At 65.2% G+C, this 21,855-nt stretch overlaps 4 protein-coding genes across 4 annotated transcripts; 1 reads left to right on the forward strand and 3 right to left on the reverse strand.

Annotated features, from left to right (window-relative positions):
- Window positions 1–1,167: 1,167 nt before the first annotated feature.
- On the reverse strand, window positions 1,168–2,307 carry EMIHUDRAFT_245539 (hypothetical protein; the record flags this gene model as incomplete). Its single annotated transcript, XM_005768197.1, has 1 exon — window positions 1,168–2,307. The coding sequence occupies one exon, from the start codon at window positions 2,305–2,307 to the stop codon at window positions 1,168–1,170; it is 1,140 nt and encodes a 379-aa protein (XP_005768254.1).
- A 9,130-nt stretch (window positions 2,308–11,437) lies between these two features.
- EMIHUDRAFT_245542 (hypothetical protein) lies at window positions 11,438–11,858 on the forward strand (the record flags this gene model as incomplete). The annotated part of the gene is made up of 3 exons (XM_005768198.1): window positions 11,438–11,509; window positions 11,670–11,764; window positions 11,843–11,858. 3 exons carry the CDS (start codon window positions 11,438–11,440, stop codon window positions 11,856–11,858), a joined length of 183 nt encoding a protein of 60 aa, XP_005768255.1.
- A 647-nt stretch (window positions 11,859–12,505) lies between these two features.
- EMIHUDRAFT_430969 (hypothetical protein) lies at window positions 12,506–15,153 on the reverse strand (the record flags this gene model as incomplete). The annotated part of the gene is made up of 8 exons (XM_005768199.1): window positions 12,506–12,644; window positions 12,994–13,080; window positions 13,148–13,199; window positions 13,274–13,402; window positions 13,473–13,582; window positions 13,926–13,963; window positions 14,020–14,038; window positions 14,132–15,153. The coding sequence occupies 8 exons, from the start codon at window positions 15,151–15,153 to the stop codon at window positions 12,506–12,508; spliced, it is 1,596 nt and encodes a 531-aa protein (XP_005768256.1).
- A 379-nt stretch (window positions 15,154–15,532) lies between these two features.
- EMIHUDRAFT_245544 (hypothetical protein) lies at window positions 15,533–18,243 on the reverse strand (the record flags this gene model as incomplete). The annotated part of the gene is made up of 5 exons (XM_005768200.1): window positions 15,533–16,147; window positions 16,228–16,861; window positions 16,934–17,106; window positions 17,584–17,910; window positions 18,076–18,243. The coding sequence occupies 5 exons, from the start codon at window positions 18,241–18,243 to the stop codon at window positions 15,533–15,535; spliced, it is 1,917 nt and encodes a 638-aa protein (XP_005768257.1).
- Window positions 18,244–21,855: the final 3,612 nt, after the last annotated feature.

A 21,855-nucleotide genomic window follows, 5' to 3' on the forward strand; every position in this document is an offset into this window, starting at 1 on the left:
CCCAGCTCTGTTGTCTCTAGGCTGCGTCGGCACGGAGGGCGCTACGGGCGGGGGGGAGGAAAAGGCTGCGGAGCGGCAGAGTAGTAACAAAAAAAACGGGCGGGGCGGCAGCGAGCAGGGCGGCGAGTGAGACGTTGGAGAGGCGGGGCGGGGGGGGCTGGTGCGGGTGCCGCTACAGGCGGTGCAGGGGCGGTGTGGTACTGTAGTGCTCGCTCACCGGAGCGAGCGGGGCGCTCGGACCGTCCTGGCAAGGGCCGCTGACCAGGACAGTCGCCAGAAGTCGGCGTGCACGGCGAGAGCGGCGAGGCGGGGGGAGAGAGCCTGGTGAGGGGGTCCCCGGTGCGGGGTGTGTTAGTTAGGGGGAGAGGCGCGGGCCGGGGGAGCGGGAGGGGGTGGGGGGGTGGAAATTTCGATACCCTAAGGTGCCCTGGTGATCCTGGGTTAGTATCGTCTCTTCTGAGCCCGCTCTTGATGGGTTGGAAGCGTTTTCATAGCGAATTCACGCCGATTTTGCCATACGGACGTCCCTGGCGCGCGCTCTTGAAGGCCTCATCCTGGGATGGTGCTCGCCAGCGTGAGTTCATACAGTGCTGCGAGCTGGCCTAAGGCCGGACCTTACGACGGTCCAGCGCTGGGCAGCGTGATGGCTCTTACTCGAGGCGCGACATGAGTGTACGAGGACCTCAACGTCTCGGTTTGGCGAACCAGCATGAGGAGCGGAGCCGCTGTAGCTCCTCCCTGCAGCTTGCGCGTCGCGGTTTGGCCGACGTCCCATCCACCGCGCATACTGCGGCGGCTCTCCAGCTCAAGAAGGCTGCGCTCGACCACCACATCGCCCGAGTCAGTGGTCCGGACGCCCCGCTGAGCCTCGCGCCGCAGTGCAGCCAGTTTGCGCGGCCGTGATGCGCGAACCGAACCGGTGCGATGTTGTTCGGCACTCTAGATGGCCTGAACATGCTTGCGTTCAAGTCTTGAGGTCTGCGCTTAAACTTGAAAATTTAATAAAATCGGGTCCGACCGGCCTACCCGGCTAGCTGCGCAGCGCGAACACACGCCGACACCGCCCTCTCACAGGTGTGTGTACTCTACGGCTGCGAGAAATAAGTTTACTGCAACCTGTACCACAGAGCGAGGGAACCGGAAACCACACACTCAATCGCAATCTCATCACACCTCACACACCTCCTCCTCGCACGCCGGGTCGGGAGCGGGCGTGCCCGCGGCGAGGAGCACCGCGGCCAGGAACGCGGCGCCTCCGAGCAGGCCCTGCGGCCCGATGGTCTCGCCCAGCACGGCAAGCGAGAGGAGGGCCGCCCACAGAGGGCCAGACGCGTACACGACCTGCGCTCTCGCCGGCCCGACCGCCTGCTGGCCGCCCACCTGCAGGAAGGGCGCCACGCCGTTGACGACGATGCCGCTCCAGAGCACGAGGGGCGCGAGAGCCACCAGATCGCTCGGCGTGACGCTCTCGACAAACTGGCGCGCGTCCGCATATGCCAGCAGCGGCACCGCCGTCACCGCCAGCGCCGCCTGCGCCGCCACCTTGTTTTGGATCAGTCGAAGAGGAGTGACGCGCTTGCCCCACACAAAGAGGCGGAGGTCGTACAGCGCGTAGCAGAGCGCGGCCGCGACGCACGAGGCGTCGCCAGAGAGGGAGGCGGCCGCGTCGGAGGGGTCGGCCGTGAAGATAGCCAGGCCGACCAGCGCGGTGCCGACGGCGGCCCAAATCCGCGGCGGTATGGGGACGCCCTGGACGGCTTGCGCGACCGGGACGAGGAGGGTCGTGAGCTGTATCAGGAACGCGCCGTGGTCGGCGGAGGTGAGCGACAGGCCGTACAGGTTGAAGCTCGTGCCGACGCACTTGACGAGGCCGAGCTCCGCCCCGGCGCGTAGCGACTCCCTGTTCAACTCGCTCGTCGCACTCGCCTCGATCGACGCGGGTGCCGGCACGCCCCGCAGCAGCGGCGCACCCACGATCAGGCCGCTGAGCGCCGTCCCACTCGCGACGGCATTGACGAGCAGAGGCGGCGGCACGTGCTCGACCGAGGTGAAGGCGGAGCGGAGCACCGGTGAGTTGGAGGCAAAGAGAAGGGTGACAAAGCTGACGGTGGCGAGGCCGCGCGAGTACTCCGCGCCCGTGATGCTCGGGCGGGCAACGACTGGGCTAGCCGCCTCGGCGATTCGCGCCTCCTCTGCACATTGCAGGGTGCCCGATCGCGACGCCGCCACCGATGCGACACTGCGCCACTGATGCGATCGCGGCGGCAGAAGCGCGATGGCGACTACGCTGGGCAGCATCGTCTTCATGACGGAAATGCAGCACTCAAAACTTGCTAATGTGCAGCAGTAGAGGCTGAGCGGCAAGCGCGCCGGGCGCCGGCAAAGAAAATTGTGCTCGCGCCTCGAACAAAACTGGGCACCGTCCTCCCATCCCTCCCTTGGGTTGTCTGTTTTCTTTCTTTGGGCACGGGACTGGCGCGCACTGGCACTAACACAGGTACACCCAGCAAAGAATTCCACGGAGCTAGGTTCGTCCTCCCATCCCTCCCTTGGGCTGGCGGTTTTCTTTGTTTCTTGTTTTCTTTGTTTCTTTCTTTAGATAGGTCCCTCCCTTGAATTTATTTTCTTTCTTTCTTTAAGAGAGATAGGAAGAGACAAACTCCCCACCGGCCGGCAGCGCGTGTACCGAGCTGGAGTCCGTGTGACCGGTGCCTTCGGCAGCGGCCGCGGGCGGCTGCAGCCGCTGAGGGCCTCCAGGTCGGCTCCCACGGTGGCGGCCGCCAAGGGCAGCCATCGTGGGGACGCGCGAAAACCACAGTGAAATGGCACTAGCCTTTAGTACCGGGGAGGTGTACGACGTCGGCGCGCAGCGCGCGCTACCCGCTACCGTACGGAGAGACGGAGTGTGTACGGTCTCGAGCAGTTACGGCTTTATCGTTTTTTAACACGTGTACAGCTGTCAGGCCGACTACACGTGAGAGACGTGTGATAGTGAGCCATACACACACGGACCTTGCAGTAAGCCTTTTCCTTCTAAGCAGGGCTACACAATGACCCTATAGGGTGGGGGTGTTCCTGGCGAGTTGTGATGAGTAGGATTAGACTAGCCAATACTATTTTAAGTTCATATATGAAAATAGGCACGGGCGTGTCCTCGCCGCTCCCCGAATGACCGCTGTGGCATCCTCAATCTCGCTGGCCCCCATGTATGCCGTCGCCGCGGCGTCGGCGTAGGCGTTGCTAGCGCTCCCTCTGTTCTCGACCCAGCCCTAGCTTGGCCATCGATGGTGTTTTACTTCTACCCTGCGTGTGCACGAATGAAACAAAAAGCAGTTCACCGGTTCACCCTCGGGTATGTTCGTAAGAGCTACATACTTTGGACCTCCCTCCGGGGTGGCTTGCCCGTTGGGGTCGGCCGCACCGACACCGGAGCCCCGGAGGCAACCCCGGCTCCGTTGGAGACAAGTTCGCCTTCGGCAACACCGAAGAGCGCGCCCGCCTTGCAAACATGGGCTGCAAGCAACGCGGGTTCTGTGGTCAACGGGCGTTCGACCACACCACCGGCCAAGGCTACGTCAAGTCACAGCGTGGCCACTAACCATGACGGGATCTTCGGCAAACGAAACAAGTTCAACCTGCTTCTCCACGAGACCTTCGGCGGTGGCTTCTCGCCGCCAGCAGTTGCAACGATCAACCGCCTTGCGCGCAAGGCTCAACGCTCGGGCGTTGACCGCACCGCGTACCCTCCCCACTCCCGCCTCTCATTTGTGTCACACCACGCGGAAGGCATCTCCATCGCTTCCGTGAAGGGGGTGAACCGCGCCATCCTCGATCGCCGTGCAAAGCTCGCTTCCAAGCTCTCACGCCGCGCGTAGGGCCCTTAGGGGCCTAGAGAACACAACCCCGCCTCCCTTTTCTCCCAGTAAAAGTACTGACAGAGAGAGAGAAAACTTGCGTCTCGAGGTCGGCCGTCCGCTACCCTGCGCAATCGAATCATCTGCGATCCTCTCTGCCTCGAAGCAGCTGCAGCTGCCGCTCCGCACCGCGGACTCGCTGCTTCCACCTGTGCTATCGCGCTATGCGGACTGCCGTACAGAAATCCTCCAAGGATGGTATCGTCGGCTATGACGGCCCCATCCCGGGCGAGTCGGGCTGCAACTATGCGTGCTTTGGCTGCTGCTGTCCCTTCATCTTTCGATGGTGGAACACGTGGACGCACCTGCAGGTCTGGCGGGCGCAAACGGAGGACGGTAACTCCGACGCTCCCTGGCGGTACAATGCGTCGCGAGGCACAGTCGACGGCGTCAGCCAAGGGCTGTACGCAGGCCCCGAGTACCGCGGCACCTGCGTTTACTCGCACGCGCTAGTCAAGGCGCAGCTGCAGCACTTCTCGACAAACGAGCTAGCCGGCCTGCTCAATCGCACGCCCGGCTACCTCGGATACACTCAGTACGGTATCATGTGGCCGGAGGTGCCGTGGAAGACCATCGAGCTAGGGACGCCAGTCTCATACCACGAGGTCCTCCGGCCGCTGATGATCCAGCTGATGGGATCGGAGAACGCCGCGGGCTGGTCGGAGGCAGAGATTGCCGACGCGGCGGACGCCTTCTTCGAGGGGCGGACCGAGTTTGATACCGACGTCGACGTGCAGGTGTGGGTGCAGCAACAGCTCCACCGCATCCTTCTCGGGATGAATCTCTCGGCCGACGAAGCGAAGCAGATCTTTGGCCTGTTCGCCTCCATGGCGACAAACGCGTTCCTCGACCCCTTTCCGAGCTGCCTGGTGGGCTGCGTCCGCTGCCTGCCGATCTCGATCTTCGACTACAAGCCGACGCTCCAGACCAAGGCGGAGATCATCGCAAAGTACCGCGAGGCGCTGCGCCCGAGGCTTCCGGACGAGGCGCTCGATGAGGATCGGCTCACACAGCTCGCCTCGACAGTATTCGACGCCAACCTCTTCGCCGGCGGCAAGTCCGTGGTGACAGTCATCCCGATGCTCGTGCAGCTGCCGCACCTCGCATGGGGGCAGCGCAACCTGCCCCTCGAGACCCTCGGCGGCGAGCAGCTGCTGGCCCTCGAGTCGGACCCCACCCTGCGGCGGCAGTACGTATGGGAGACGATTCGAAGGTGGAACCCGGTCGGCGGCTTCGCGTACCACACGCGCAGCGGCAAGACCATCATCCTCGACCTCATGTCCGCGCAGGTCGACCCAGAGGCTTGGGGCGCCGACTCGCTTACCTTCAAGCTGCGCCCGCTCGCAGAGTACGCGGAGAAGATCATCGGCTTTGCGGACTTTGCGAGCCGGCCGGGCGACGAGGCGTGGAAGCACGCACGCGCGTGCCCGGGCAAGGACCTCGCGCTGGTCCTCTGCGACGCGTTTGCCGCGGCGTACTCTGCCGCGGCAAAGAGGGCCGCCGCAGAAGGGAGGGGCTCTTGGAAGATGTACGACCGCACGACGGGCGAGAGGCTCGAGGCAGACGAGCCAACGCTGTCTACGTATGGCGTCACAACGTGCGTCATGCGCCTCACACCCGACGACACCAGGTCTCAGCCTCATAGGAAGGCCCGACTGGAGAATCCCCTCGACGAGTGGCTGCTGCACTAACATCTTACACATCTCGCCAATATGTACGCTAACACTCTGCAAGTGTTTCTGTCATATGTCATCTAACTCCAAGGACGCAGAGCCAAGGGGCTGTCACACATTGTGCAACCTCTCTCTCTCGCGCGCGCCATCTTTTTTCTTCTCTACACGACACTTCCAGGCCAGGGCGCAGGGGACCTCTCTCATGCGTGGCACTGGCTCACTTCATTCACATCTCCGCATAGCGAGACTAGCGCGCAAGAAGCCGGGTGGATTCCTTGTATCTTTGGGATCTTGCGTAAGCGCAGCATGGCAGCAACGATCTCGCGGCGGTGTGTAACGGCTGGCGAGGTACTTCCAGCCTGCTGTGGGAACAGCTGAACGCTGCTCGCCAAGGCTCGCCCAGCATCTCGGGTTGACTCGCCAGACATTATCTCTCGTCGCCGGGGCTGCTGCACGCGGGCGAAGGTGCTCGCGCCGCCCCTCGTGTCCTACGAAGTTAGCTGAACCCACACTCAAGTGACGTATCTTGGTTGTGCCAAGCCTTGCCCGTCTCTCACTCATGGGTGCTGCCCCGCCGAAATGTGCTCAGATGACTGCTCAACATTTCGAACCCGAGCTTCAGACCGACCCGAAGACCCAAGAGAATGAGGATCAGAGCCCTGCTCTACTTTTGATCCCCAGCTTTGCGCAAGGGCCCATCCCCACGATCCCGGCCCTCCTACCATTGTTTTGCACGAGCGGTGCAACAAGTGCTCAAACGAGCCCCGAAAACGATGGGAACGCGCCTGCGAAGAGGCAGCGCTCAAGCAGACGTGCGGAGTAGGTGCATGGTATCGTTAGCAAACTTTTGCCCTTTCCGCTCACACAACCAACTGCCTAGAGCTGGGGTCCAGCGGCAGCCCAAGAGGATTCTCACCTGAGCCCGGCGTGGTCACAGGACCCAAGCCAGCGTCAGCCGTCAGGTTCACACGATTGTTACTGCGCGCGCCGACACAACCAGCGCTGCAGCGCGGATGCAGTGATGTAGGACAGTGTAATGCGCATTTGTGTTTGCCGTGGGAAAAAGAGGCGACTTCTTTGTTCAGTGCGAGGACCCACCTCCACTGCCGCTTCCCACGGTTGACTCACCCACCTCTCCGAAGCGAGGGAGGGCATACGCAGGCCCCGCTCGCCGGTGTTCGGGTGGCGGCAGCGGCGGTGGCGTCGGCACGCATGGTGTGCCTGAGAGCGCGCGCTCTAGCTGCTCTGCGAGCTCGCGGCAGCGGCTAGTGGCCTCGCCGCCTGCTGGCATCGCGCCGCACACCTGTTGTGCCGCCGTCACCCCGCCGAGCCGCACAATCTGCTCCGGTGCAGCGTCCACGCTACCGGCCAGCTCAACGAGGAGGCCCAGGGCGACGTTCGAGCTGGCGGGGTCAGCCGCAGCCGTGGCCAGCGCACCGCGCAGCATGTGCTCGATGCACCCGAGCTCGACTGCCGCCTCACGCGCGCCGCTTGACCGGTGCCACCGCTCCATGCGATATAGGCCAGAGGCGCGGTTGGCGGCGTGCTCGCTCTTGAGGAGCACCACCGTCGAGCTGACCATCAGTGCGTCCTTGGAGAGAAAGTACTCGCCAAGCTTCAAGCCGACCCAGCCAGCCACTAGCAGCTTGATGGCGACCCGAGGCCCCCACTGCGCCTCTTCGTCCGCCACGCCCGGCTCCGCCAGCACTCGCCCGCCGGAACGACCCGCGCAGCAGCGGCGCGCAGCTTCAGCGCTGCTGCGAAGCGGCAGAAGACGTCGAGTAGACAACATGATGCCTTCGAAAAAGAATTCGGTGTGCGCCGTAGAAGGGCGTTCTGAAGTTAAGGGGAAACCCGGTACACGGAACCAACCCTCGGAGACCCGTGTTTACTTTAAGGCCCTTGCCCTGCGAACGCGCACCCCCGGGGCTAGGGCTCTCTTGCCCGCAACCCGACACCGATCATCCGGCCCGCTGGGTGCGCTTCTGAGCTCCTCGGCCCTGGATGTGAGGTTACTGATTGCACTCCAAGTGCTCCAAGTGCCCCCACACATCATCCGACCTGGGTGCGCTTCTCCCCGGCCCCCGTGGATGTGAGGGCTGCCAACTCGCACTTCGAGTGCTCCAAGTGCTGCAAGTGCTCCAAAAAATTGATGATTGTACGACTCTCGACTGTCGACTCTCGTCTCTCCTCAGTCTCTAGACCTATGCCGCCGCAGCTCGGCCGAGTCGTGCGCGGAGCCGGGCTCGCCGCGGCGGCGCGAGGGCCGACGACTCGATAGAGAACTCTCTCTCCGACTCGACCGGCCCTTCTTGAGCTTGCCCTTGGCCAGCTTCGTCAGGCGGGCGAGGCGAGCGGGCGCCTTCTTGCCGAGGTGCAGCGCGCACGAAAAGTCGGCGACGCAGTCGTTGCCGTCCGGCGAGACGCGCTCCTCCGCCACCCTCGCCTCGAGCCGGGTCAGCTCCTCGTTGGCTCGCCGCAGCTCCGCGGGCGAGATGCCGTAGCGCGCCGCCCACGGCACCGTGCCATCGTCCGCGTCGCGTGCCGGCGCGCCCGCGCGCTTCCCCTCCCCTCCGCCGCCGACCGCGGTCTCTCGCGCGGACCGCACCCCCTTGAGCCCGTCCGAGGTGACGGTGCGCGCTCGCACAGGCCCGCTCCACCGCTCGCCAGAGTCGAGGAGGGCGACGCGGCGGCTGCCCTTGCGCACCTCGGTGTGCGAGACCGCGTGCACCGACCGCGCCTCCCTGCGGGGGCGAGGCGTGCCGCTGGGAGGGCGGCGGGGGAGGCGTGTGGGGCGGGGAGGGAGGCTGGGGGAGGCGGGTAGGCGGTGGAGGCGGTGGAGGCAGGCGGGCAGGGCGAGGGGGGAGGGACGAGTGGGAGGGGGGATGCGGCAGGCGGGCTTTCGCATCGGCGCGCGGGCTCGCGCCTCGAGAAGCTTGCCTTTGTGAGGCCGGGCGTGAGGCAGTGCCACGAGGCGATCGCATCCTACAGACGTCGAGCTGCAGACAAGTCGACGAGCCAGCCTCCTGCCGGGGAACGAGTCGACTGCAGGCGGGGAGGCGGCCTCGGTCGACACGACGCCACTGCCGGCGGTCGTGCTCGGCAGCCACGCCAGCGCGTGCAAGTGGCAGAGGTACAGCGGGAAGCCGTCGGCACCGCCGCCGTCGCCGCCGCCGCCCGCCGCCGCCGAAGCGACGCGCCCGTGCACCGCTGCGAAAAAGCTGGAGTCGAGGGCGTCGTCGGCGTCGAGTCTGGACGTCAGGTAGACGCGCCGCCTACGTGCGGTGGGCGAGGCGCGCTCGAACTCTCGCTGGCCTCCCCTCTCCCTCCTGTCCGCGCCGGGAAGCCGCCGGTGCGCGCCCGACAGCGCAGAGGGAGGGTCAGTCGGCAGGCCGGCGAGCGAGATCTGGCGGAGGCAAGGAGCCTCGTAGGCAGCGGCGTGCTCGCCGTCCTTTGGCAGCGCGACGATGTGCGCGCCTGCGATGCCCCGCACCGCCTCCTCCAGCGCCGTCCGGTCGGCGGGCAGCAGCGACTCGTCCACGTACAGCAGCCAGACAAACCGGCCGTCCGTCTGCGCCCGGATGGAGGGTGCGCAAATGGACACGAAGAGCGCGAGCCTCGCCGCAACCAGCGCGGACTGGCGGCCCTGGCCAATGCTGAAGCGCGAGCATAGCACGTGGACAAACGCGAGCGAGTCTCCGAGAGCGTGCCACACCGACGTCGAGGCCGTCGCCACCAGGTCTGATCTCGGCCGCACGGGCAGCAGCTTTCGCCGCTCGCGGCGCCGTGCTCGCAGAGAAGGGCCATCGCCGACGCTGAGCGGAGCAGTCTGACTGACCACCTCGTCTCCGAGCAGTGCGGGTGGTGGCGGTGGCGGGAGAGCAGAGGGAGCAAAGAACACCGACCTCGGCCGTGTGGTCCACGAACTGGCGGCTGTCAGAGCTGGACGTGGGCTGGGCCGGCCAGAGGTGATGCTGTAGAGGGCGGCGACGAACAGCGTCGCGGCGACGGCGACCCGAGCGGCGCCGAGGAGAGTGGCCCGTCGCGGCATATATGTGTGCCGAGCCTGGCCTTTCGGCGCGAGCGGCGCCGCAGCGACGAGCCGCAGCGACGAGACCCGACCGGCGAACGACGCTGCTCTCGCCAACCAACAGGGCGGTCCCCCCCAAAAGAATTTTTCCCGCGCACGACACTGGGCACGGGACTGTCCTCGACCCAGCCCCTAGCTTGGGATGTCCGTTGTATTTATTTATTACGGGACTGGCGCGACAATGAAAAGAACTCAACACAAGCGTATAAACACACAAACAGGTATATCCTCCCCCTATGCGACGGACGGAGGAGTCTGACCTCGAGCGTGCCGACGGCATTTGCCGTGCAACTTTACAGACAGGAAGGAAGTCGACAAGCGCCGAAAGAAAGAAAGAAAAAACAGACCACCCAAGGGACAAGCGCCGAGCCCAAGGCACTGTCAGTGCTGATTTCTTGTTGGCTTCTACATGTAATAATCTCTCGCAGACAGGCGAACGCGACGGGGCAAGGCGTGTGTGGAGAGCTCGGCTTGCGGGCAGAGGGCTTCGCGCTGCAGCACTCCCTCGGCGACGCGGCCCTTTACAGTGGGTTGTAGCTGGTCGGGCCAGGCACCGACGCCGACATGTTGATCTCGCCGCCAGCTCGCCGCGGTACTGGTCGCGAATGGCGGTGTTGTAGACTGCGTGCGACTGCAGGTACCGCCGATTCGCGCCCGGGTGGATGAACTGCCGCGCCTCATTGACCTCCTGGCGACACTTTCGCCCGCAGTAGCTCGAGTCGTGCTCGATGTACGGGCTCAGAGGGACGAGCTCCCCGTCGGCGCGGGTGTGCACCGGGAGCCGGAAGTCTTCCGCGAAGGAGAAGAAGGAGGTGACTTGCATGAACCACGCCGTGCTGACGTTGGTGGTGCAGATGTCCCACCACGGCGACTCGCGACCCGTCTCAAGGCGTCGAGCAACGAACGTGACCTTCGCGTCCGGATATGTTGCGCGGTACTCCGCGACTTCTGCTTCCGGTGTGACCACGATGATCTCGTCGAAGGGGAGCGAGTAGCTGGCGCACGCGTCGAGGTGAGTGCACGTGTCGGGGCTGGTTTGTGCGTCGGCGAGGGCCTGACGGGCCCGAGTGAGGTTGGCCATGACGTTGTGTCGATGCTGCCCGTCCCAAAGTCCGTGACGACGAGCGTGAGCGACGCGCTCTCGCTCTCGGCGATACACGGCTTCGGGTAGACCGTGTCGTATGGGTCCCCGGCGCAGCAGCGCGTGGACCAGTCGCGCATGTACTTCGCGCCGTGCTTGAAGCGGCACTCTTCGCAGATGTCCTGCGCCACCACGATGCTCGCCGCGTGGTTGCTCATGGTCGCGGTTTGCTTGTAGTCAACGCTTTGCTCCGCCTGCTCTGGCGTTCGGCGGCATCGATCGCGCCATAACCAATGTCGTACACCACCTCCGCGATCTGGACGTCGAAAGACGAGTGGAGGACCGTCTCCCACTCATTGACGTTGAAGGAGTCCAGCACCGACCGCAGGAGAGGAGCGGACAGATTGTACGCGAGTTGCCGTTGAGGTGGTTCAAGAGCGGGCGCTTGATGTGATCGTGCAGAGGCTTCCACTTGTACCCGCTGTACCGCGAGCCGGCGACGGAGAAGGGGCGCAGGGCCTCCTTCGCATCGACGAGGTCGTCGAGCCAGTCGTGGGCCAGGGGTATGGTGGCCCCCTTGGAGGCGACACTTGTGAGTGTGAATTCGGGCGCCCGCATGTCATGTCTCTTGGATGTCCACTCGTTTTCATACATAGGCGACGCTGAGGTGGGCGCGCTGATGCGTGTCGACGACTTGGGCGGCATGATCTTCTTTACGGATCCGCTCGACCCGCACCCGCACATCCACGACGTGCGCTCGCTTGAGCGTTTTTGCCTCGCTCCTCAACGTAGAGAAATGACTGCGACACGACGGCACTTCAATGACGCTCTCGACATCCATTCTCCTCCCCGCCCCTCGGCAACCTTCGTCCTGCTTTGGCACATAGACTCGACCCTTGACCAACCAGTAGGTGCTCGCCTTGATCCGCATGGCAGACTTGCACAACATCATGCACGCGAGCAATCCGTCCACGGGCGACGCGCTCCTCAGCGTCCTTGAGAAGGGGTCAAGGAGCCTTCTCGCATCCCCTGCTTCACAACCAGGTCTCGCCTGCGGTCGAGTGGCATGTGAATCACCCAACAGGCTGCCTCTACGATAAGGAAGCGGCGCACCGCGCGCAGCTCTACAAAATGGCCGCATGTGCCGGGGCGGGGGCGGCGGCTGCCTGCGGCCGCCGCCATCAAATTCCTCAAGCCGTGAGGTGGAGGACTTCCTTTGGGGAACGGGGACCTCCTTGGCGGGGGTGCGTCGTACCTTGGCAGGGTGCGTTGAGCCGTTGAGCTCCGTTGTGCGTATGTCGAGAAATGGTGAGGGGGGGGGGGGGGCATGGCTTGTGTGTGGGGGGCGCATACACGTGTGGAGCTGGGGCCTATATTAAAACCATTGCTCATGCATCCCTGTTCAAGGTCCTCGCCGTCGCCAAGCGAGACAAGTAAGACCATGCTCAGACTCCTCGCGATGTCCACATGATGTGTCGGCACGCGAGTCTCGCGCGACTGAGCACAGACTCGTGCGCGAGGACTGTCAGAGCTGAGATCGGTGATCGCCCTCGGCCTCGCCTCTCTGTGTTTCGTGAGTCCAGTTCTCAGTTTTGCAACACCAACAATCTGCAGAGGCCCAGAGTGGATTCCCAGAGCTTACGTAGATACCCTGAGCATTGTACGGCCCCCGCGCAGATCGCGAGCGCGGTGGCTAGAGCCTAGACAAAGCGGCGGGCCCGGTCCCCCCCACGCTGCGCCGGCCGGGTCAGTCGCCATGGGCCGACGCCCGCCAGAGGCGGAGAGTGCCGTCGTCGGACCACGTGGCGACGAGGTTGCGGTGCGGATGGGAGACCACGCCGATCACGTCCTTTTCGTGCGCCTGCGGACGACCCGGCGGGGGCGAGCTCGTCTGGTGATGGTGTGGTGGTGTTGGTTCGTGTGGTAGCGGCGGTGGCGGCTTGGTGGGTGGTGGTGGTGGTGGTGGCGGCGGCGGCGGCGGCGGTGCGGTCGCGGCGGCGGCTTGGTGGTGGTGGTGGTGGTGTGGTGGTGGTGGCAGCGGCAGCGGCAGCGGCGGTGTGCCCTCTCGACTAGTCCTCGGGTGGGCTCGCGGCTAGATCTGGGCCACATCTCTCGACATGGCCTCGGGCAGACCTTGGCCGAAGGGCGAACCTCTCTTGCCAAGGGGAGGCTCACGCCGGGCCCGTTGCTCTCTCGACCAGATCTCGGCTGCTTCTCGGCTGCATCTCGGGCAACGCTCGCGCCTTGAGCAAGTGGCCGAGCTCGCCCTTTCCGAGGTCGAAGGAGTAGAGGAAGCCGTCCTCAGCCACGGCGTGCACCCACCTGCTCACGAGGTCGAGGCTCCGCTCTAGAGGCGCGGCCGGCAGCGCGCTCACCGGAGTGCGCGCACCCGCCCTGCGCTGTCACCATCGAAGCAATGAAGTCGCCGCCCTCCCGCTTGCCTACCTCACAGCCGAAGTCGTGACTGAGCGCTCCGCCCCCGTGCGACCCCAGAAAGAAACGACGGCGGGCTCGCCCGACGCGAGGCGCGTGGTGATGTCTCCCGAGAGCGACGTCACAAACGCCTCGGCAGAGCGGTTGCAGACGAGCAGCGCGTCGGACGAGTTTGGCAAGAACGTGGCGCTGTTGACGGCGAGCTCGGCGCCTGTGCTCCACCGCAGGGCGCGTCAAGACAGCGCGCAGAGAGAGCGCCTGGACGGCGGCCGCGAGTTCGCCGGTGGGTGCGGGCGGGCGGAACGAGTGGAGGCAGTCGCAGCTCTTAGCGTCCCACACGCGCACCGAGCCATCGGAAGAGGCCGAGGCGAGGCGGCTGCCGTCGGCGGACCTGGCGAGATGTGGGGAGATGTGGGGAGATGTGGGGAGATGTGGGGAGATGTGGGGAGGTATGGCGAGATATGCGACGAGCGCCCGCCGTGCGAGTGAGGGTGGCGAGGGCGGTGGCGGCGAGGGCGGTGGCGGCGAGGGCGGTGGCGGCGAGGGCGGTGGCGGCGAGGGCGGTGGCGGCGAGGGCGGCGGCGGCGAGGGCGGCGGCGAGGGCGGTGGCGGCGAGGGCGGCGGCGGCGAGGTGGCGAGGGAGGGGCCGGGGTGGCGCCGCAGTCCGCCGCGCTTGTGGGCCGTGTGACGACGGCAACACGATGTAGGGGGCTGGAGGCGGGAGGGGCGCGCACCAGTCGACGCCGTTGACGTAAGAGGTATGCCCGCGCATCTGGACACGTCGTGGACGTGTCGTGAACGTGTCGTGGATGTGTGACTCTCGCAGACGGCTTTATCTCGGCGGCATCTCGGCTGGCTGCATCTCGGCGGCATCTCGATGGCATCTCGGCGGCATCTCGATGGCATCTCGGCGGCATCTCGGCTCGCCTCCTTTAGCGACTTGCCCGACTTGAGGCCGTGCACGCGCACCAGCGCGTCGAAGGAGCCGGTGGCGACGGAGAGCCCGTCGCGCGCGAATGCGACGCACGTGACGCCGCCCGCGTGCGCCTTAGGGAAGCGGCGCACGCACTGGCCCGTGCGCGGCCGCCAGACCTTCAGCACGCCGTCTTGCGATCCGGAGGCGAGAAGCTCGGAGTCGCGCGAGAAGCCGAGGCTGAGGACGGCGGCGTCGTGCATCATCAGCTGGTCGCTCTCCTGGTAGGGCAGGTCCAGCCGCAGCTTCCCGCGCTCAAAGTCCCAGACCTCCAGGAAGCCGTCGATCGAGCCAGAGACGAGGAACGCGCCGTCGGGCGAAAAGGCCGCGCACTCCGCGTGGCTCTTCTTGCCAAACTTGATGACGGGGCCGGCGACGGAGACGTACGCCTCCCGCTCGACCAGCCGCCGCGCCGCGCCGCCCGCGAGCACGTCGAACTTTGTGCCCTCGGGCGGGAGCATGCCCTGCTGCCGCTGCCACTTGAGCGCTTGTCCGAGGAGGGTGAGGAGGCGGGCGGGGGGCACCGCCGCGACCTCCGCGCGCAGCCCCTCGGCGATCGAGGAGCGGCGGCTCTCCCGCGTCACGCCGCCGTCGTATGCGTCGCGCGCCTCAAAGTAGGGTCGCGCCGCGAGCGCCTCGAGCCGCGCATGCCGCTTCGGCTCGTGCGCCTTCATCGCCAGCAGCGGCGCGGCGCCGCGCAGCATCTGCCGCGCCGTGTCCGGCTCGCGCAGCTCGAGCAGCTCGACGACAACCTGCTCGTACAGCTCCGAGAGCAGGCCACGCGGCAGCGACATCGGCGCCACCGCCGTCAGCACCGCGTCCCACCGGCCGGCCAGCACGTCCGCCGTGAGCCGGTCGACAGAGTCGGTCGCGTTGAGCGAGATGCCAGACTCTTTCTGCAGCGCGGCGAGAGAGGCGTTGAGCTTGTTCTCCGAGAGGAACTGCAGCACCACGCGCACCACGTCGCTCGCCTCTACCTCAATGGACATTGTGTGTGGCTGGCTTCCAACTTTTTGCGGGGTGTGGTATGGTATTATCGCCCAAAGGGTGGGGGGGTATGGTCCTGACCGCCCACCCCCGGTCTCCGGGAGGCTGGGTCTGTCAGCAGGCGGGGGGGTATGGTCTCGAGGTGGTGTGTGTGACACACACACACACACACTCTCTCTCTCTCTCGAGGTGGGTTGCGTGAGTGAGCGTACCATACCATACCCCGCAAAAAGTCCGAACCCTGGTGGGCGCGAGAGGGTTCGGGTCCCCGGAGGTGAATCCGCTGTAGTCGAGCGCGTCGGAGCGCCGTCGGAGACAGTGCTGGCGTGTGTCATGGTGACGCGTCGAACCCAGTGCCACCCCCCAAAATGCGCAGTGGTCTCAGGGTCTCTGCTCAAGGAGCGTATCCAGCCACGCGTCAATTTCGCGCCGACTCGGCCTGGCCCTGGGCCTGGACTGCCGGACGTTGGGTAGCGCCGCCCCGAGGAGGTCACGCGCCCGAGCAATCTCGCCCTGCATGGTGGCGAGCGTGGCGGGCGTGACCATTCCGCCGAGATCGCGGTGCGGCTCGAGCGGATCCTCGATCGCGAAGTGCTGAGCCCGGCCGCTGTCGAAGCACCGGCACGAGGGGAGCGGCCGGAAGCCCCCGGCGGACGCGCACGCGGCGAGGTACGATGGGGCGGCCGCCGCGCCGTTCGCCAGTTGTGCGGCGGTGTCGAAGAAGCCGCGGAGCAGCTCGGCGAGCCTCTTTCCGCCGCCGGCGAGAGTCACCGCCGCCCCCGGCCTCCACATGGTCCGTGCGGCGGCGGCGCTGCCACAAAAGGCGTAGCTTACGCAGTGCCCGTCGTGCGTCAGTGTGGTGTTCTCGACCCAGCAGGTGCCGGCCATGCCATCGACGCGGGCGAGCGTCGCCGCGGCTGCGGCATACTCGGGCGACTGGAGGCAAGGCAACACGGGAGGCTGACAGCTCTGCAGGTGGCAGATGGCGAGCAGGACCTGGCGACCGCGGGGACAGTGGCAGCCCTATAAGTGCGATGCTTGAGGCGGCCGCACGCGGGGGGGCGGGGGCGTCGCACCCACGCGTAGCTCGATGGCGTGTTGTTTCGCGTCGAGGAGATCCGCCTCGCCTTTGCCCACGCCTTTACCAGCACGCAGAGCTGTCGGCCTTGCTCGTCCAGCTCCATGTACGTCCGAATCAGCAATGTGTTGTCAATCGCGATGGCATTGCCGGCCGACACGTCCACAGCAAGCCCGGACACAGGGTCGCGGAGGTTGCAGATCGGGACGCGCGCAAGCGGGACCGGCGTAGCCACCATCGCACTGAAGGGACTCGCGAAGGGCTGCTGGGCGAGGGCCTCGACGAAGCGGCGCTGCTCCTCCATCGGCAGCTCGAGGAGCACCGCGAGGTCCACATCCGAGGCGGGGCCGCTGAGAAGCGACGCGGAGCTGCCGAAAGGGACAACGAGCGAGGCGTTGTTAGCGACGAAGAGAGAGGGGCCGCTCATGTTGGCGGATTGAGCGAGCCACGAGCGGGAAAAGAGGTCCAGCTGCTCTATGAGACGCGCCACGAAGGCGGTGCGGCTTGTCCGTGCCTGTCTGCGCGAGGCCGACAATGCCATCTGAGCCAGCGCTACCTCCCAATCATTTGCTTCTTGCGCCACCGCATTCAGCGCCGCCACCGTGGCTAGTCGCGCCTTCCCGGCCTCCGCCCTCGTTTGCAATACCGCCGACGCCAGCGCAGGCGCCACACGCCCAGCCGCCGCCGCCGCCGCCGCCGACGACGACGACGACGACTCTGCAGCTCTCTCTTCGGGCGTCTTGGCAGCCTCGATGGCCGCTAGCCGCGCCCTCTCGGCCTCCCACCTCTTTTCGCGTTCGTCCTCTCGCGGCTCGGGCGTCTTGGGCGCTAGCGGCGCCCTCTCGGCTAGCCGCGTCTTCTCGGCCTCCGCCCTCGCCTCCAACACCGCCGACGCGAGCGCGGGCGCCACAAGCCCAGCCGCCGCCGCCGCCGCCGCTGCCGCCGCCGCCGCCGCCTCCGCCTTGGCCGTCGCCTCTAGCTCACGCCACTTCCTGTCCTCCGCTGCCGCCTCGCGCCGCGCCTGCGCCTCGGCCTCTCGTCGCGACGCCTCTTCCACCTCTTGCCTCGCAGCCTCCGCCGCCAACGTGCGCCGCTCCACTGCCGCCGCCGCAAGATCTTTCGCGGCGTCCGAAACGACCCTCGCTATCAGCTCCTCGGCTAGGCAGGCACCGGCGCGCTCCATCGCTTGAACCCTTGCCGCCTCTGCTGCCGCCTCGGCACGCGCAGCCCGCTCCGCCTCCTCGCGCGCTTCCTCCACCGCCAGCCAATCGGCTGGCGCCGCCGCTGCCACCGGCGCTGCCTCCAGCGTGGCCTCGCTCCCAATCAGGCCCTCGATGGCGCCGAGCCGCTCCACGATGCTGCCCTCGCTCGCCACGCCGAGGATGGCCTCCAGCGAGTCGACGCGCTTTTTCAAATCCGCCCCGTCGGCGGCAGGCCCGGTCCCAATCTCCTCCTCGCACCGCGCCACGCGCTCGAGCAGCTTGAGGAGCTGCGAGAAGGGGATGCCACCGTGCACTGACTCCGTCTCTGGCCGCGCGCACTCTTGAGATGCGTCCGCACCCTGCGCCTCCTGCACCGCCGGCCTGGGGCTGCCCTTGCCGACACCACTCGCACCCTTCTTCTTGCCGACCTTGCCCTTCCGCTGCATCTTCTTGCTCTTGATCCACTGCGCAGCTTCCTCCTCAGCGAGCAAGGAGGCGGCGGCGGCCGCTGCCGCCGCCTCCGCCGCCGCCGCCGCCTCTGCCGCTAAGCCATCGGCCTCGGAGGCTCCGCCGGAGGCCCGTGGCGAGCTGTGGCCAGCCTCCGCCTGCGAGTTGCGCTGCTGCCGCCGCCGGAGCCGCTCGACAGTTCCACTGCCGTTGCGACGGGGCGTGCTCGCCTCCTTTAGCACATCAATGTGCGCGTTGAGGTCCGCCATCTTCTTCTCCATCTGCTGCTTTTCAGCGTCAAGGATAGCCTTTCTTTCCGCGAAGTGAGCCATCTGCTTTGTATGCTCCTCCTGCTGCAGCTTCATATGCGAAGAGAGTCTCTCTCTCATATGCGCGAGCTTGACCCGCAATTCCACTAGCCATGAAGCTTCGCTGCTAGAGCACGTGGCTTCTAGCGTCTCCAACTCGGCCAGCCGGGCGTCTGTCTCTGCCTCCATCACCGCCGTCAGCGTTGGCCCCGCGGCCAGTTGCATCACAGACCTACCCTCCGAGTCGAGTTTCTGCGTGTCTGCCCCCGCCTGCAGCAACCGGCGCACCACGGCGAGATGGCTGTGCTGGGCGGCGATCATCAACGCGGTGCCGCCGCAGCAATTCTGCTGGTCCGCATCCGCGCCGTGCCGAATCAGCAGGTCGGCCACCTTCTCGTGGCCGTTGTCGGCGGCAGACATCAGCGCGGTGTCGCCATCGGTGTCCTGATGGGTGATATTTGCGCCAGCTTGCACCAGGATATTGACCAGCCGCTCGTGGCCGTGGGAGGCTGCGAACATCAGCGCGGTTCCACCGCCCAACGTCGAGTTGACACGGCCGTTGTCGTCGAGCCACGCCCGCACGGCTCCCTCGTCGCCTCGGCAGATCGCGTCGACGAGATCTTCTCCGAGTTCAGTACCAGCCGCATCCATGTGTGCGCAAAGGCAGGTCGGCTCGCGGCAAATCCGGCGGCGTGCCGTTTCCGAAACACAAATTACATTTGTAAATGTAAACAAAACAACTGAGTGTCACAGCAGACAGGCTCGACACAAATTAGAGTAGGGGGAGGGCTCAGGTCTTTTTCAGTTGCAACCATGATGATAGGTTTGAGCTCCCAATTTCGCAGCGAAAGGTGTGCATCGAGATTCAGCAACGGGGCAAGTCCTTCATTCAGGCCAACGCCAATCGCAAAACAAAAACCTCTCTGCAATCGCAATCGTTTCGCAGTTGGGGCGAAGTTTGGCTCTCCAGCCTTACCACCATCGGGAGGCGGCGAGGCGAAATCAGACTCGGTCGAAAGACCCCAGATTGGCATCCATGCCTCTCTCTCTGGACAGGGTGGCCCGCCACAAGGACCCCAGGAATTGCGACTCGCCGCTTTCCTCCCGCTGTGATTCTGTGTGAGCTCTGTGTCTTGTTTTGCCAACAACATACTCTACATTCAAAAAGAGCCTCTCTTGAGAGAGACTTGTTAAATTACTCTTTGTATGTGTGTATGTACTTTTAGCTGTACTGGGAGAAGAGAGAGAGAAGAGAGAGCGTAGGCCTTAGGGGCCTACAGATTTTCCCGCTTTTACAAAGGAACGGCACGCGTTTTTGGCCGCGGGGTAAACCTATTGGGGACTGGATGGTGAAGATTGCCTCCCTTCTGCTCGTGACCGCGCTATCGGCGTCTGCTTTGCCGGTAACAAGCTCCGCCCCGCCACATTTACCCACACAGGCAGGCTGAGCTCGCGGCGTGCGCAGGCGGAAGCCGTCAACCCAACAGCTCGCGGCCTCGCCTTTGCGACCAAGCCCTCTCCTCCCGTGCCCGACGTGGTCGACGACCCCGCCTGGCTCATCGCCACCACCGGCTTCTGCTCGAACCTCAACGTCGTGATGAAGGTGCGCGACGTCGACGGCAGCGAGACGCCGGGCGACATGGGCGGGCACTTTGTCGCCGACATCGCCTTCAACTACTACCCGCAGACGGCGGTCAAGTTCACCGATTTCCCTCACCACCTCGCGAAGACCATCGAGGGCGACGCGGCAGAGGCCGACGCGCTGGTCTCGAGCGCGTGGGACCACAAGAACATCGCGCTGCTCGAGCCGACGTCGACGTCCAGCCCGGAGCAGGGCGATCAGGCGTGGGGCATCTCGGTCTTCAAGGTGGAGGAGCACCGCCACTGCACGGACGGCGAGACGGCGTGGGAGGGGCATCCCTGCGTCCATTACTCTGGCTACGTCTCGGCGGCTACGTCCAACTTTGTCAACGTGAATGAGGGCCGGTTCGTCTGCCAGCTGTTCGTTGATTCATCAATGCTGGATGGTGTAGATCCGAACGATAGCTATTGGTACGCTATGTTCCAAGGGTGAAATTCTGAAAAACGTGCAGCACTTCTAGCCGACATCGACTAAAGTCACTCTCTAGCCCCGCGGCGAGCGGCCCCGCCGGAGGCGAAGAAAAATTTTGCCATCTATAGCGCTCTAAATAAATAAATAAATAAAAACGGACACCTCTCTACTGTGAGATGGGTAAAAAGGAACAGGTCCCCGCCCGTGCGATCTTTGTGCAGGGTTCTTTGTGGGTGTGGTCGGCGACTAGCCGGGGTCGTCCTCCCGATGGGGGACTAGCACTAGCCGTCTTCCACATGGTCCCTCGACGGGTCCTTGCTGCGTGCTGCTCCTAATCTCTTCGTACATCCTCCTGCTGATCTCCGCAAAGTCCTGCTCCCTCCCTCGTCTCGCCCTGCGCGTCTGCTCCGCCTCCACATCGTCTGCCCTGCGTCGTCTGGCGACGGGTCCTCCATAGTCGGTTGAGGTCGCCGCCCTCCTCGTGCCTCTTCCCAACGTTCCCTCGGCGGCCGATGCCGTCTGCTCCGGCTCCCCAGTCCCCGGGTCTGCCCTGCTCTCGTCTGCGCTAATTTCTGCTTCGTCACCACCGGCGTCTCTCCTCTTCCTTCTCCCCTTCTTGTATGCTTTGTACATCGCGTCGATTCCTTTTCGTGTGAGCACCAGCCTGAAGCCCGCCCAGCAGCTGAACCGCTCTCCCTAAGTCGAAGGAGCATCATCAGTCTCACCCACTTTGCTCGCTGCCCACCGTCTCCGCTCCCTCCCGCTTGAGCCGCCGTCGCGGCCCTCGTTCGTCCCACTGGCTGCTGGCCCGTCCCTGCGTTGCCTGCGTTATCCCTCCTCCTCCGCGACTCCCTCAAGGCCGGCCGAGCCTCTTTCCACCCAGTGAAGAGCTTCCTCAGCCACTCGATGTGTTCCTCTCTCTTCATTATGCGCGCCGTAGCCTCATCATTGAGCTGGATCCACCTCTGCACCGCTCCCGTCGCCGCCTCCGCCACGACTTGCAAGTTCCTCGTGACCCCGGCGCCAAAAGGTCCCTCCGGCTCTTCTCCGAGAGATCATCTACCAGCGCCGGCAACACCCCCCCGACGGCTGGGGCTAGTGCATCGTACCCGTCCTCATCCAGCACCCTATAGCGTGAGCCCTTCAGCGCAGCGACATGCGCTATCCTCAGCGTCTTCAGCGTATCCTTGGAGTCGGGTGCCGCCTGGGCTACTTTGCTGATCGCCGTCCCCGTCTGCGCTCGCGCTACTCTGAGGAACCATCTGGCCTGCTCCCTATTCCCCAGGCAGGCGCCGCTAAGCAAGTGCGCCATCGTCGCTCTAGGCGGGTTCTCATCTTCCTCGGTCCATTTCTGCGCGGCTTTCCGCACGGTCGGACACAGCGGGTCTCGCTTTAGTGCCGCCCTCCTCGCCGCGTCCCTCACGGCCTTACAGACGAGGCAGCCCCTGAGTTCGCTCCTTGTGGCGGCGCCCGGGGTCTCTCTCCCCGCCTCTCCCCGCATAATCCTCTCGTGGTGCGCTCCGTGTGGCACCCCCGCCTGCTGCCGCACACGCGCTCCCATCGTCCCATGACGGTCTTTGTCACCACGTTGTGATCATCCACGTCGGCAACACAAT

This window comes from Emiliania huxleyi, assembly GCF_000372725.1.
Source record: "Emiliania huxleyi CCMP1516 unplaced genomic scaffold EMIHUscaffold_465, whole genome shotgun sequence".
Taxonomy (NCBI): Eukaryota; Haptophyta; order Isochrysidales; family Noelaerhabdaceae; genus Emiliania; species Emiliania huxleyi.